The 13,999-nt window shown below is 38.6% G+C and overlaps 1 protein-coding gene across 1 annotated transcript in view; it reads left to right on the forward strand.

Annotated features, from left to right (window-relative positions):
- LOC138737388 (dynein axonemal heavy chain 8-like) overlaps window positions 1–13,999 on the forward strand; it is a 397,732-nt gene that overhangs the window by 344,166 nt on the left and 39,567 nt on the right. The window contains exons 42-43 of the mRNA XM_069888135.1: window positions 2,086–2,187; window positions 3,902–4,062. Coding sequence (XP_069744236.1) covers window positions 2,086–2,187; window positions 3,902–4,062 — 263 coding nt within the window. The remainder of the gene's footprint in view (window positions 1–2,085; window positions 2,188–3,901; window positions 4,063–13,999) is intronic.

The raw sequence follows: 13,999 nt of genomic DNA on the forward strand, positions 1-13,999 counted from the left end.
ACAAAAGGCAGGGCAATGCCTGCTGCATCACTTGATGTGCAGTGTGACTTCGAGCTCAAGGCATGGGATATCACTAGATATCTCTAGTGCAATGGATGGTATGGAAGATGATTTATTGTTGGACACTGACCACAAAGCAGAAGCCGCCTCATCAGATACAGAGTGGGACTCGTATGATGACAATTTAAACTTGAGATTCTGGATGTGCTTGCCAAGATCTTTGCCTCAGATGATGTTTTTATTTCAATAAAAAAATTTTCCTAACAAACTGGTGGCATGCAAATTTGTTGTAGTTAGGGTTATTTTTTGTTTTATCAAGGGGCAACTTGTACACTGAATCAGCGTCAAGTGGTATTTTGATTTGAACTTAAGATTTCATTTTTGTATCGGGCATATAAGTCGACCACCTCCCCCCCCCCCTCATTTTTGAGGATTTCAAGACTCAAATTATGCTCCAAATATGGAGGAATTAACTTTTACAATTATGATTTTTTTTAGTGCTGGTGAGTTTGAATGAGAGCAATGAACAATTAGCACCAAAAATGCTAGAAATCCCACCCAGTCGTGTAGTACCTGTGGCAGTAACCTGTTGGATTGATGCCCTTCATCAGATCTGTTTCCATTACATAACTCCAAATTTGCAGCCTTTTACTTTTCTATCACAGAACTCTGTTCGTATCTCTGGGCATTGATGTGACCTGATCTTTTCAGTATTTTTGTTGACTAAATATTTTGCTGAATGATACTCAGTTCCATAATGTTGTCTAGAAATTCTGTGGAAGTTCTTCCCATATCCTTTCTGGATGTTTTACCCATGTTTTGAGGAAGGTTTCAAAATGCTGCCCCTTGATGAATTTATAACATAATGATTTGCTTTTAAACTTTTTGCATTTAAGTTTATAATGTAAGTGACTTGTATAAGGTTATTTTCCCTTCCCTTAGGAGCCCAGATGGAATTTTTCTCCTCATCCAGAGCTACTGACCACCCTTTTCAGCAGCTCTGGAGAGATCTTTGACCTGCTTGTCAGAGTATCTAACCTTACATTCTCAACTCCCGGAGTAGCCTTGATGTAGATGGGGCTAACAAATCCTCTGCAGCCTACTTCAACCTGTCGGGCCCTTGTTATGAGGGAGGCAAGGAGTCTGGACACACAGTTTGGTAGTGAAGGATTTTGCTTACAGAAGCCAAGTATGGAAAATGGTAACAGATGCAGCACACGTGCGCTTGCGCACACACTCACACACACACAGTTGACAGCAGCCATGGGAAAGTAATAGTGGCACTGAAACACGCATACAATTAATAAGGAACTTGGGGAAAATCGCGTGAGAACCAAATATACACACACACATACAATGATCAAGGAAAAATCACAACAATGCCCCCCCCCACCCCCCCCTTGACTCAGTGCAGGCACAGTAATTATAGGGGACAGTAATTAAATGCTCCGAACCCTTTGAAATAAGTGCACATCTTATGGAGTTTCTCCAGCGCCCTTCCACGTTTCTAGGCTTAGACTAAAGCAGGGTGGTCCCAAATTGGCAAAGAGAGAGAACAAAGAACACATGGCACCTTTATAGTGCTGGAGAGTCCAGCCCAGGTCATTAGCAGAGTTATTGGCTCAGTGCCAGGAGGGTTAATCCAACTGCAACAGCCAATGGCCCAAGGTCAAGTGCAGGCAGGCTGGAGAGTCCAGTCCAGATCATTTAAATGGAACCAACGGCAAGGTGTGCACTCATGGGTGGGACAGAATCCAACCTTGATTAGCAGCTGGTGTGTCCTCCGACTAGGTAGGGGGCAGTGCTGTCATGTGACAGCCACAACCCTTCCCAATACACCTTGCCTTCCAGCCACGTTGCTGCACATCAGTCTATCAGCAAAACACTGAGGAAGGAGGGCGCCCACTTTATAATCCAGAAGATGCCACCACTCATTTAGCTGCCTTGCAGAGCCTAGGCAGCAAGTCTCAGGAGTGCAACAAGGGATATTAACATCGAGTCCTACATAACATACCAAATCAATCTTCTGGTTTCAATAAAACACTGTACATTGAATGAGCGAGCTCTTGCATTTGATTTCTGCAGGGTGTGTCTTGGAATACTATACAATACATGCTCGGAGAAGTTCAGTATGGAGGACGAGTTACTGATGACTATGACAAGCGGCTACTTAACTGCTTTACTAAGGTGAATCTCCTTCACAACGCCACTTTACGATGAGAGTGTAACGACACAGAAGTGGTTTGTAAAGGTGTTGCCAGAATTTTAGTTGTGGGGGAAAATTGGCTCAGCTGGGGTGGCTTCATTTGAACCAAAGAAGATTGCATTTTTTTATTTCTTAATTTTTCAAGATCTAAGCAAGGACTTCATTGCTGGGTTTCAATCTTCAAACTCTCTCCAAGAGCTCTGCAGGCATACATTCAAAAGAAGAACCGCAGCAGTTGAAGACGGTGGCACAAGTGATGTCTTTGCTTACGATGGTTAGATCTTGAAAAATGAATTTTAAAAATGCAACCGAGTCATCACAGTATGTATAACTGAGAAGAAAACTCGTGATATTCTGGTGGATCTTTTGTTCTTGCCCTTAGTGGAGAGGTCATATATTTTGGAGGTGATGTCCGAGTCCCTTAGCCAAATGTGTAGCATTTAGCAGATGGCGCACACCCTAACCTATGATATAATGATAATGTACTTTCTGCGATTAAAGTGGGAAGTGCCTAAGGGTGAGTGGAGAGGAAAAAGCAGACTAGCTGGTTTTGCAAAGACTTATCCCTGTGAAAATTGTCCCTACATCTCCTCCCTCATCTTGGTAAGGCAGAGCTTTACATGCACATCCTCAACCTAGTGTACGACATTCCTCTACATTGATGAGACCAAATACAGATTGGGTGTCTCTATTCCATGGAGTCAAGGAAGCTGAGGGTTGATCTTTTCGAGGTTAACAGAGTCATGAAGAACACGGATAAAGTGAATACTGACAGTGTTTTTCCCAGGGGAGATGAAAGGGGTTAATGCTGAGAGTGGAAGGATTGTGGAAGGACCTGAGAGGCAATTTTGATCCATCAGAGTGTGGTGCGTATCTGGAATGAGCTGCCGGAGGAAACTGTAAAAGCGGGAACAATAACATTATTCAGAAGATATTTGGACAGATTTATGGATATGGATAGGAGGGGCTTAGAGGGATTGGGATCAAATGTAGGCAAATGGGAGTTGACCAGAATACCAATTTGGTCAGCATGGACGCGTTGGGCCAAAGGGCATTTCCTATGCTGTATAAGAAGTTGATGTCTTGGTAACGGGCACTGGGGAAGGAAGAACACAAAAGATGAACATGGTGGAAAACCTGGGTGCACTTTTGCAAAGGATAGGGAATAGAGATGTGGCTTTGCGGTTTGCTGATCAACTTTGCAGTTTTTGCTTGAAGCTGGTCCCTTCCCTCTAAACATGAGAGAGTTTATTAGTAATAAGACTGTTGCCCTATGGTTTTTTTTCATAGACAGTTAAATTATTCTGCTTTGGTAATTTTGAAGATCTAATCTGTAGTTCAGTCTTTGCTGTAACCTGAATTTGTTTAACCTCATTTATATAGTAAGCTGGATTTTTTAGCAAGGTAGACTTGAGGTTGGGGTGGCATAGATGGCGTAGTGGTTAGTGCAATGCCTTTACAGCGCCAACAATCAGGACTGGGGTCCAAGTCCCACACTTGCTATAAGGAGTCTGTTTGATCTCCCTGTGTCTGCGTGAGTTTTTCCAGTTTCCTCTCACCATTTGAAACATATAGGGGGTGTAGGTTAATTGGGTATAAATTGGGCGGCACAGACTCATGGGCTGAAATGACCTGTTACTATGCTGTATGTCTAAATTTAAATTTAAATTACAACTTCGTTTCCTTCCCGTGTAGGTGTGGTTCAATGAGAAGATGTTTGATTCCATGTTCTGTTTTTATACTGGTTATATTATTCCAATATGTCCTAATGTCGAAAGTTATCTGGAGTACATTCAGACCCTGCCTATCACTGACACACCTCAGGTGTTTGGTCTTCATCCAAATGCTGACATAACGTGAGTACTTGTTAACTCTTATCTAGCACTGATTCTTTTTCTCTTCCATTCCCATCAATCAATCTATTCTTGCAGGAAATACTGCCTTGAAGAGCACAGGCCTGAAAAGTCACCAATATATCTTTGTCTCCTATAGACACTGAAAAGACTGGCTGAGTTCCTCCCGTATTTTGGTATGGGCAGGGAAATGGCAGAGAGAGTTTAAGCTGGACAAGTGCTTGCCTTCATTGGTCATCACAACAAATATGCGAGTAAGGTAGTCACATTGTGGCTGCAATAAAACTTTGGTGCGGCTGCACTTGGACTGTTGTGTGCACTCCTGGTTGCCCATTACAGGAAGGATTTGAAGGCTTAGGAGAGGGTAACAAAGCAATTTATCGTATACTGGGTTGATTAGAGGGTATGAATTACGGGAAGAGCTGGGACAAACCTGTTGTCGGGTTGCTTTATCTAGAGTGTTGGAGGCTGAGGGGAGACTTGATAGAAATTTATAAAATTATGAGAGGCAGTCAGAATCTTTGTCCCTGTGACAGAATTGTTTTATTAATCTTAGTTATTATTATATTTTTAGTAAAGTTATTTTGTAGGTTTGGAAACAGGAAAAGACAGACAACCACAGACCCTTACACACAGAAACCATTTTGAAAGTTGAAATGTCTGCTAAATCATTGTTAGCTGAAGCTATGTAAACACCCATAAAACATGAAGTGAATCTTCATTGAATTGTTGAAGACAATAGTGTTTACTAAGGAGAAGCATGTGTGTACAGTCATTTTGCTGGTTAAGCTGTGCAGACAGCCCAGAAGCTTTTGCTTGTAAAACTTTTGGAAGAGAGAAACTTCACTCAGAGAGACACACTTAGTAAAACAACCAGACATTTGCTTGATAATCTGTATAAACAAACAAGAGGCCATCTACCATGATTCATACTTTTGGAGAAATGAAACAAAAACAGCAGTGATGTCATGTAATATAATGAAAGATATTTGAAAAGCTGCATTTTAATATTACACCAATAAATATTTGAAGTCAGAAATCTAGTAGCCTCCATTCAGAGAGCTACTGTTCGTGTTAGAATCATAGAATGCAACAGCAAAGAAATTAGGCCATTCTGCCCCTCTAGTCTGTGCTAGTCACCATCTCCATAGTCCCACTGACCTGCTCCTATCCATGTATCTATCCAATTTATTCTTAAAACACACAATTGAACCCACATTCATCATATCAGATGGCAGTTCATTCCACACTCCCACCATTCTCTGAGTGAAGAACTTCCCCCTAATTTTCCACCTAAACCTTTCCCATTTCATCTTAACACGATGACCTCTCATATTTATCTCCCTCAATCTAAGTGGAAAAAGCCTACTCACATCCATATACCTCTCATAATCTTGTAAACCTCTATCTAATCCTCCATCATTCTTCTTCACTCCAAGGGATAAAGTCCTAACCTGTTTAATCTTTCCCTGTAACTCAACTCCTGAAGACCCGGAAACATCCTAGTAAATCTTCTCTGCAATCTTTCATTCTTATTGATATTCTTCCTGTAGTTAGGGGACCCGAACTGTGCACAATATACCAAATTTTGCCTCACCAATGTCTTAAACAACTTTAACATAGCATCCCAAGTCATACATTCAATGCTTTGATTAATAAAGGCTAAGATACCAAAAGCTTTCTTTACAACGCTGTCCACATGCGATGCCACCTTCAGGGAACAATGTATTTGTATTCCCAGATCTCTCTGCTCCTCCACAATCCTCAGTGCCCTGTCATTTACCGCATATCCTGCCTTGGGTTGCCCTTCCACAATGCATCACCTCTCACTTATCTTCATTAATCTCCATCTGTCATTTTTGGGCCATTTTACTAGCTGGTCCAGATCCCTCTGCCCACTTCTGGGCAGAAAAAAGCAAGAACATTCTTGTTTCTGGATCATATTCATTTTGATGGTTACTTCATCAGACTCATACCTGAGTTTGTGAAATCATCGTGGAAGAAAACTCACGTTCTGAAACCTCCATGTAAGAAGGGGAAATCATTTGTATAAAGAAACAATTCTCTAAAAACACTCTTCAAGAATTTTGTGCATTTTGAGAAGCCTGAGGCCTCACACCTACTCCATAATTACTTTTGAGCCACAATTTAAAGAATCTGAGTTTTAACACAAAACTGACTGAACTTTAAAAATTGATTATTTTTACATTATGCTTAAACTGTAATGGTTTGAGGACCTGCTACACATATATACATTTGCACATAGTGGGGTTAAGTTTAGAGTTAAGTAAGAAGTGTTATGTTGTAGCTAGCTGGTACAAGCTATGGCTGTATGGAGCGTATAGTGACTTCATTGTTGGAAATGCATCAGGTAGCATTTCAATCTGAAGAAATCATTTTTCTTCGTGAATTGATGAGAAAACAACGAGATACGGGGGGAGACCAGCAGCCACCCCCTGAGGAAGTCGGGGTGCCGTTGCTGGGAGTTCAGACTCGCAGTAAAACTTTTTAAATGCCTTCTGTTGAGTTGCAACAGGAGCTGCAGTTACCTTGTTCTGCCACTATGTCAGAGAGAGCAGAGCTGAGCTTTACTGACTTACAGTGTATGCAATTGAATGCAATTATTCAAGCTGTTATAAAACTTTTGTTGACATCTCAAATGAATAAAATGGTTCATATGAATGCGGGTATAAGTTCAGAATTAAATATGGTTAAGACACGTGTGGATGCATCTTATGAAGAATTTAAAAAATTTCAGACTGCTTTTTTGGACTGTAAACAAGTGACTTCTAACACAGAAAAAATGTCGAAGGGTGGAAAAATCAGTCAAAGAATTAGGAGAACGTGAGAAGAAGCTAGAAAGAAAAATAGATTATTTGGAGAATCAAAGCAGAAGGAATAATGTGAAAATTGTTGGTTTGCCAGAAGGTATAGAAGGACAAGATCCTCTTCGTTTCTTTAAAGACTGGATTCCACAAATATTAGGGCAAGAATTTTTCTCTGTGGGATTGGCACTGGAAAGAGCCCATAGAGCTTTAAGAAGAACACCCTCAGCTGGTCAACCCCCAAGACCAGTAATAATTTGATGTTTGAGTTATTTGGACAGAGAAGCAATATTTCGACTTGCAGTACAAAATGACAAACCCCATTATTGATTCAGAATAGCAGAGTTTTTTTTTATCCTGATCTGAGTCAATAGGTCATTCAACGTCGACGTCGATTCAATCCAGTTAAAGAAGTTTTGTGGCGTAAAGGTTATAAATCTACTTTTCGTTACCCTGCAGTGTTGAAGGTGTTTTATGGAGACTATCAATTTTGGTTTTTTGAAACTGATCATGAAGCAATGATTTTTGCTGACTCATTGCCAGATATAAGAGGGCAAAGACGTAGTGCACCATTATCTCCTAAAGAAAAATCTGGTGGCTCTGGAAATGGAAGAAATGGGAAAAATGGGAATGGAAAGAGTTCACCTCCTTCTGAAATGGGATCTTTGAGATTGGAGTCTTCTGGGTGAAAAGAAGAATTTTCTTCTTCTATTTTTTCTTTTGTTATTATGATATTTTGATGTTTTTGACTGGGGAGGGGGAGATTTGCACCAAGTTCTTTACTAGTCACCAGCCACTGGTGGGTGACCCACACCCAATCTTTGTTTAGGGGATTACTACCTTTTGGTAGTTTTTTTGGGGGGGATGATTTTCTTTTTTTTAATTTATTTTTTCATTTTTAATTTGTGATTTTTTTTATTGGAGGGCCTATATTCATTGATTTGAGTTCTTATATAAAGATATTATTGGTATTTAGTAATAATAGTAGATATGTCAAAGATGAGGTTTGCTACTTTTAATGTTCGAGGATTAAATAGTACGATTAAACGTAAGTGAGTCTTGGCGTATATTAAGAAAATGAAAATTGACATTGTCTTTTTACAAGAAACTCATTTGAATGTGAAGGAAAGCGTGAAATTAAAAAGGGATTGGGTTGGGCATGTAGATTCTTCTTCATTTAATTCTAGAGCTAAAGGTGTAGCAATTTTGATACATAAAAATTTATCTTTTGAATTAAAATCAGTGGAGGAAAAGGCAGGATGTTTCTTAAATTGAATTGTAAGATTTTTAGTGAATTTTGGACTTTTCTTAATATTTATGCTCCAAATGCAGATGATGAAGTATTTATTTCGGATGCATTTTTATGTTTGGGTCAGGCTATTGATAATATTTTAGTTGGTGGTGATTTTAATTGTGTTTTGGAACCTTTATTAGATAAATCTCTGAAGAAAGTTAAAAAATCCAAGATGGCAATTCAGGTCCAAGCTTTGATGAAAGATCATAATTTAGTAGATATTTGGAGAAGTATTAATCCAACAGAGAAAGATTTTTCCTTTTATTCATCTAGACCTGAATCGTTTTCAAGGATTGACTTCTTTTTAGTATCGGCACATTTACAAGGGAAAATGCAACAAGCGGAATATAAAAGTAGGGTGATTTCAGATCATTCTCTGTTATATTTTACATATGAAACTTCTGAGAAAATTCAAATAGCTTATCATTGGAGATTTAATACAATGTTGTTAAAAAATATGGAATTTATTGATTTTTTGAATAAACAAATTAATTTTTTTTGAAAGAAAATTCTAATTCTGTTCAAAGTAAGTATGTATTATGGGATGCTATGAAAGCCTATTTGAGAGGAGAAATAATTAGTTATACTTCTAAAATAAAAAAGAATCGATTAAATCAGAGTCTTGAATTAGAGAAACAGATTGATGAGTTAGAAAAGGAATTTCAGAAAGATGCTACAGAAGATCAGAAAATAGAATTATCTAGGCTGAAATTGAAATATAATACCTTGCAATCTTATCAATTCGAATGTGTGATTAATAGGACTAAACAACGGTATTACGAATAGGGAGAGAAAGCACATAAGGTATTGGCGTGGCAATTAAAGAAAGAACAGATTTCAAGGACTATTAATGCTGTTAGACGGAATTCTCTTATTACTTATAAACCTCGTGAGATTAATGATGAGTTTTATTCATTTTATAAAAAGTTATATACATCTGAAGGAAGACAGGAAACTGGATCGATTGATCTTTTTTTTATCACAGTTGAATTTACCGATATTAGAGTATGGAGATATACAGGAGTTAGAAAAACCATTTCCTGATTCAGAAATTAAAATGGCTATGCTGGAAATGCCGAATGGTAATCGCCTGGTGATGATGGATTTTCGGTTGAATTTTATAAAATTTTTTATGATGATTTATCTAGTGTTTGGGGATGTATTACGTCAAGTTGGAGAACATTATGAATTATCTGAGTCTTGTTCTAGTGCTTTAATTACAGTAATTCCTAAAAAAAGATAAAGATCCTTTGAAAGTATCTTCATATCGACCAATTTCGTTGTTAAATGTAGATTATAAAATAATAGCTAAAATATTAGCGAATAGATTGGCTAAATTTTTACCAAAGTTAATTCATATTGATCAAACAGGTTTTATAAAGAATAGATATGCTTCAGATAACATTTTGCGCATGATTAGTTTGATTAATAGATTTCGACAATCTTTAGGTCATCTGATGGTGATATCTTTAGATGCAGAAAAAGCATTTGATAGAGTTAAATGGAATTTTTTGTTTAAAGTTTTGGAGAAATTTAAGTTTGGTCCTTCTTTTATTGGTTGGATTAGAGCTCTATATAGTAAACCGGTAGCTAGAGTATTGACGAATGGTTTGATTTCGGAATCTTTTAAGTTAACTCAATCAACTCGTCAAGGTTGTCCTTTATCACCAGCTTTGTTTGCGTTAGTGATTGAACCTTTAGCACAGTTGATAAGACAAAATACACAGATACAAGGTATGAGAGTTTTAGATGAGGAGTATAAAATTAATTTATTTGCTATGATGTATTTAACAAACTCAGCTCAGTCACTTTTGCATTTGAAGGAGTGTTTAATACAATATGGATGTCTTTCTTGACATAAAGTTAATTGGGAAAAAAGTGAAATATTACCGGTAAGTGAAGGAGATTATTCAGTTTATAAGAATATTATTAATTTAAAATGGACTGATCGAATTAAATATCTGGGTATAATTTTGAATGTTAATTATCAATCTTTATATAAATTAAATTATGCTCCGTTAATGAAAAAAATTAAAACTGATTTGATTAAATGGAAAGATTTAGCTATTAATTTAATGGGTAGGATAAATACAATTAAGATGAATATCTTTCCGCGTATACAACATTTGTTTCAATCTATTCCGTATTTACTTGATAAAAATTTTTTTTGAGATTTAAATAAAATGGTTAGGGAGTTTTTATGGAGGGGTAAATTTTTGAGAGTAGCTTTGAATAAATTAACTTGGAAATATGAGTTAGGGGGATTACGTTTACCACATTTTCAAAATTATTATGAGGCAGCCCAACTTAAATTTATTAGTTCATTGATGGATTTGGTACAGCCTCCTAGTTGGGCTAAAATTGAGATGGCAAGTATTTCTGAATTTGAAATACATCAATTTTTGTTTAGGTGGAATATAAATGTTACAACAATATAATGTGCCTATACTAAAACATTTAATGAAGTTATGGATAAAGAAAAATAAAATGATAGGCTCTAGGGGTAAATTATTGGCTTTGACTCCGTTGTATAATAATCAACTTATTCCTTTTTCAATACATAATCAAAGTTTATTGCATTGGAGATTTAAAGGTGTGAAAAATTTGGGAGATTGTTTTAAAGAGGGTAAGTTTTTGTCTTTTAATCAGCTGAGGGAAGATTTTGCTATTGATAAGAATTCTTTATTTCTTTATTATCAAATTTGATCTTTGGTAAAATGTATGTTTGGTAGAGGTATGATTTTACCTAAAATGACTAAATTTGAGACTTTTCTTATGAAGGTACCAGAGAAGGGTTATATTTCATTTATGTATCAAATATTACAGGATGGTATGGATAAAAAGGGTTGGGATAGATCTAAAATTAAATGGGAAGCGGATATTGGTTTTATTTTTTACAAAGATAATTGGTTAGATATTGGTTATGATAGTGTAACTAGATTGATAAATGCACGTTATGCAATGATTAATTACAATTTTTTACATCAATTATATTTGACACCTGAAAAATTAAAAAAATATGGTTTTAATGAATCAGATTTGTGTTTTAAATGTGGTGATATGGTTGGAACTTTTTTCATGCTGTTTGGTCATGTATACATATACAATCTTTTTGGAAGAAAATTCAATCGTTTTTAGAATATCTGTAAGATTAAAATAGTTTTAGATCCAACAGTATTTTTATTGGGTAGTTTGCAATCTCTGAAAGGCTTGGGATTAGATAAATTCCAGCTTGCTTTTGTATATTTAGCTTTATCCGTAGCGAAAAAATGTATTGCTAGTACGTGGAAAGATGCAAATAAGATTGATATTAATAGATGGCATAATGAGATGAAATATTGTTTAATAATGGAAAAAATTACATATGTTTTGCATGATAATTATAATTTTTTAATTAATAAGTGGCTGTTATACTCAGAATATTTACATTTCAATTTATATTGATTAGATTTTAATATGTATATTTAACTCTTTTTTTAAATATTCTTTCTTTTTTCTTTTTTTATGGCTCTCAAGAGAGTTGGCTGAAGGGGGGGTTCTTTTCTTTTCTTTTTTTCTATATATATAAAAAAATGTTCATGTTTAATTGCTGTATATGTCATGTAACCATTTACGGAGCGGAAACAGGCCATGTTGGTCTTTCGAGTCCGCACCAGTTCACTGATTTTGTGCGCCCTCTTCAGGCATTGGTCCCGGTAGATCTTCATTCAATAACAATGAACGTATATTATTTGTTTTTTGAATGAATAAATAAAGTTTTTTTAAAAATGTTTGGGCTGCATTTTTCAGTCCAAAAGCCATCCTTAAAAACTCAAATAAGCCGAATGGGGTGATAATGTCTATTTTCATGATATCCTCTGGGTGGACCAGGATTTGGTGGTAGCCTCGGATTAAATAAATCTTGGAAAAGATCTGTGCCCCTTGTAGTTGTGCAGTGAAGTCCTGAATGTGGGGTATCGGGTAGCAGTCAGGCATTGTGGCCTCATTGAGGCATCTGTAGTCCCCGCATGGCCTCCATCTCCTGTGGCTTTAGGGACCATGTAGAGTGGGGAGGCCCAGGGGCTGTCATAGCGGCGTATAATGTCCAGCTCCTCCATTTTATGGAACTCCTCCTTTGTGAGGCTGAGCTTCTCTGGTGGGAGGCGGCGCACTCTGGAATGAAGGGGCGGAATTGTAGGAAGAATATGGTGTCTTACCCCATGCTTGGCCTTGGATGACATAAATAATGGCATTGTAATGGCGGGAAATTCGAATAAGATTTGCACAAACTCATTGTCAGCCGGCAATGGTGGTGGGTTCCTTCCCCCCTTAGTTTGAGGGTCTGGAATGTTGTGGTCTGAACTAATCTGCGGCCTTTAATGTCCACTAGCAGCGAGTTGGCTCATAGGAAATCCGCGCCCATGAGTGGCTTTTGAGCTGCTGCTTGGGTGAAGGTCCATCTAAAATGACTGTTCCCTAAGCAGAGGGGGTTGGTGCAAGTGCTATAAATTGGTATGTCTGAATTATTGACAGTTTTTAGTTGCAGGGCTGTTTTGCCGTTGTGGATGTCAGTTTTGGTCGGGGGGAGCATGCTTATCTCTGCCCCTGTATCCACTAAAACACAGCAGCCAGATAGGGAGTCTTGGACATGGAGGCTGATAAGGTGGCCAGCCTCGCAGCCATTAACAACAGCCAGCTTTGGCGTTTCCCGGGAATGTGCAGGGGGAGAGACATCGACGGGCCTCTGCACCCCCACCGCTGATGATAATGACAGTATCACTCACTAGGGGTGTCTGTTGTCCTCATGGCTGGTCAGTTGGCTGGTCGGCAGTTGGGTCGTTGCTGGCATAGCCTGCCGTAGCCAGCCCGTTCCAGTGCTGGGGCAGTATGTGTTTGATGGGCGTGGACGTCTCATAGAGTGCAAAAGCGGTTTCCCTCTTGGTCATCAGGGAGTCCGCCTTCTCTGCTACCTTTTGTGGATCGCTGAAGTCATCTTCCTGGACCATCATCCAGACGTTTTGTGGCAGCCTTTCTGAGAACAGTTCCTTTAAGAGCGAGCAAGGGGCCTGGCCATCATGTAGGGCGAGCATGTTGCCCATTAGGTCAGATGGGGCCCTGTCTTCCAACCCGTCCATATGCAGCAGATGGGCTGCGCGCTTGCACTTAGGCAGCCCAAAACTCTGGGTCAATAGTTCTTGGATGGCTTTGTGCTTGTCCTCCCGTGGCGGCTTTTTCAAAAAATCTGTGGTCTTGGCGGCTGTGGCTTGTTCAAGGGCGCCCACCACGTGGTAATAACGAGTGTCATCAGAGATAATTTTCCTCAGGGAAAACTGTGCTTCAATTTGTTGGAACCATTCTTCGGGCTGCGCTGCCCAGAAGTTCGGCAGCTTCAATGACACGAAGTTGATTGCAGGGTCTGTCTCCATTGCTGGGTCCAGAATGCTGTCTGGACCATCAGGGTCACCACTGTAGCTAGCTGCTACAAGCTATGGCTCTGCGGAGCCTACAACGCAGGAGAGGTTATAGCTGTATACAGGTTAGCTCAGAAAGAACATGCTGTTCCCAGAAAGGACGACACGAACCCCAGTTGGGTATAGTTAACACACTCAGCTTTATTAGGCTCACAGCCCTGCTTTTATTCTCAAGCTGAAGGGCATGGTCAAAGCTCCCTCAGTGCTGATAGGTGTGTTTGTGATCTGCTTTCTTTGAAAGGCCAGTTAAGCTCTTTTGGTTGTGGCAATTGGAGGTAGCGCAGTGGGCCTCGTGCAGCCTGCTGGATTGTCACGTTCATCCTTCATTTTGTGAGGCCCCGTGGGGGAGCTGTAAAGGGCTGCCACAATGT

The sequence above is a fragment of the Narcine bancroftii genome, chromosome 6, assembly GCF_036971445.1.
Source record: "Narcine bancroftii isolate sNarBan1 chromosome 6, sNarBan1.hap1, whole genome shotgun sequence".
Taxonomy (NCBI): domain Eukaryota; kingdom Metazoa; phylum Chordata; class Chondrichthyes; order Torpediniformes; family Narcinidae; genus Narcine; species Narcine bancroftii.